Source organism: Eurypyga helias, unplaced genomic scaffold, assembly GCF_000690775.1.
Source record: "Eurypyga helias isolate BGI_N326 unplaced genomic scaffold, ASM69077v1 scaffold20037, whole genome shotgun sequence".
Lineage (NCBI taxonomy): Eukaryota > Metazoa > Chordata > Aves > Eurypygiformes > Eurypygidae > Eurypyga > Eurypyga helias.
In genome coordinates this window covers 9437-10047 of record NW_010261345.1, presented here as the reverse complement: position 1 = coordinate 10047, position 611 = coordinate 9437, and the positions used below count along the sequence as shown (strand labels likewise).

The 611-nt window shown below is 64.6% G+C and overlaps 1 protein-coding gene across 1 annotated transcript in view; it reads left to right on the top strand.

Annotated features, from left to right (window-relative positions):
• Positions 1 to 237, top strand: part of SHMT1 (serine hydroxymethyltransferase 1 (soluble)) — a 4192-nt gene extending 3955 nt beyond the window's left edge. Inside the window, exon 10 of the mRNA XM_010155338.1 lies at positions 68 to 237. Coding sequence (XP_010153640.1) covers positions 68 to 237 — 170 coding nt within the window. The remainder of the gene's footprint in view (positions 1 to 67) is intronic.
• Positions 238 to 611: the final 374 nt, after the last annotated feature.

Sequence of the window (611 nt, the reverse complement as noted above, 5' to 3'; positions counted from 1 at the left end):
CCCGCTGCGGGCGCAGGCAGAGGCGCTGCGGTGCCAGGGCTGAGCGACGCATCTCCCGCTCTGGCAGGGATCGAGCTGACGCTGCGCGTGCAGAAGGACATGAGCCCCAAGGCCACGCTGAAGGAATTCAAGGAGAAACTAGAGGAGGAGAAGTACCGGGGGGAGCTGAAGGCGCTGAAGGAAGAGGTGGAAGCCTTTGCAGGGACCTTTCCACTCCCGGGGCTGCCGGTCCTCTAGAGAGACACCCGTGCCCGCTCCCGGAGCACAGAAGTACCCGGGACCACAGCACGCTCACACCCCCAGCCCAGTGCCTTCGCCCAGCACCTCCCTGCTGGCACTGGCTGTGGGGCAGCAGCGGCTCTTACTCACCTCTCCCCATCTGTTTGGGGCACAGCACCACTCTGAGTGCAGCCCCTTCCCTATTCAGTGTCACAGCTGGGACCAAACAGCTGGGACTTCTGATCCTGCCCCGGCAGCACCAGCAGCCGAGGTTTAGGCTGCCCCTTCCTGCCGCAGCCCCAGGAGGGACAGCGGGGGTCCACATCTGCAGGAGCCACCCCCCATGGCTAGAAACACCGTGCTCAGCTGCACAAGGGGCTTCACAGCCTAAA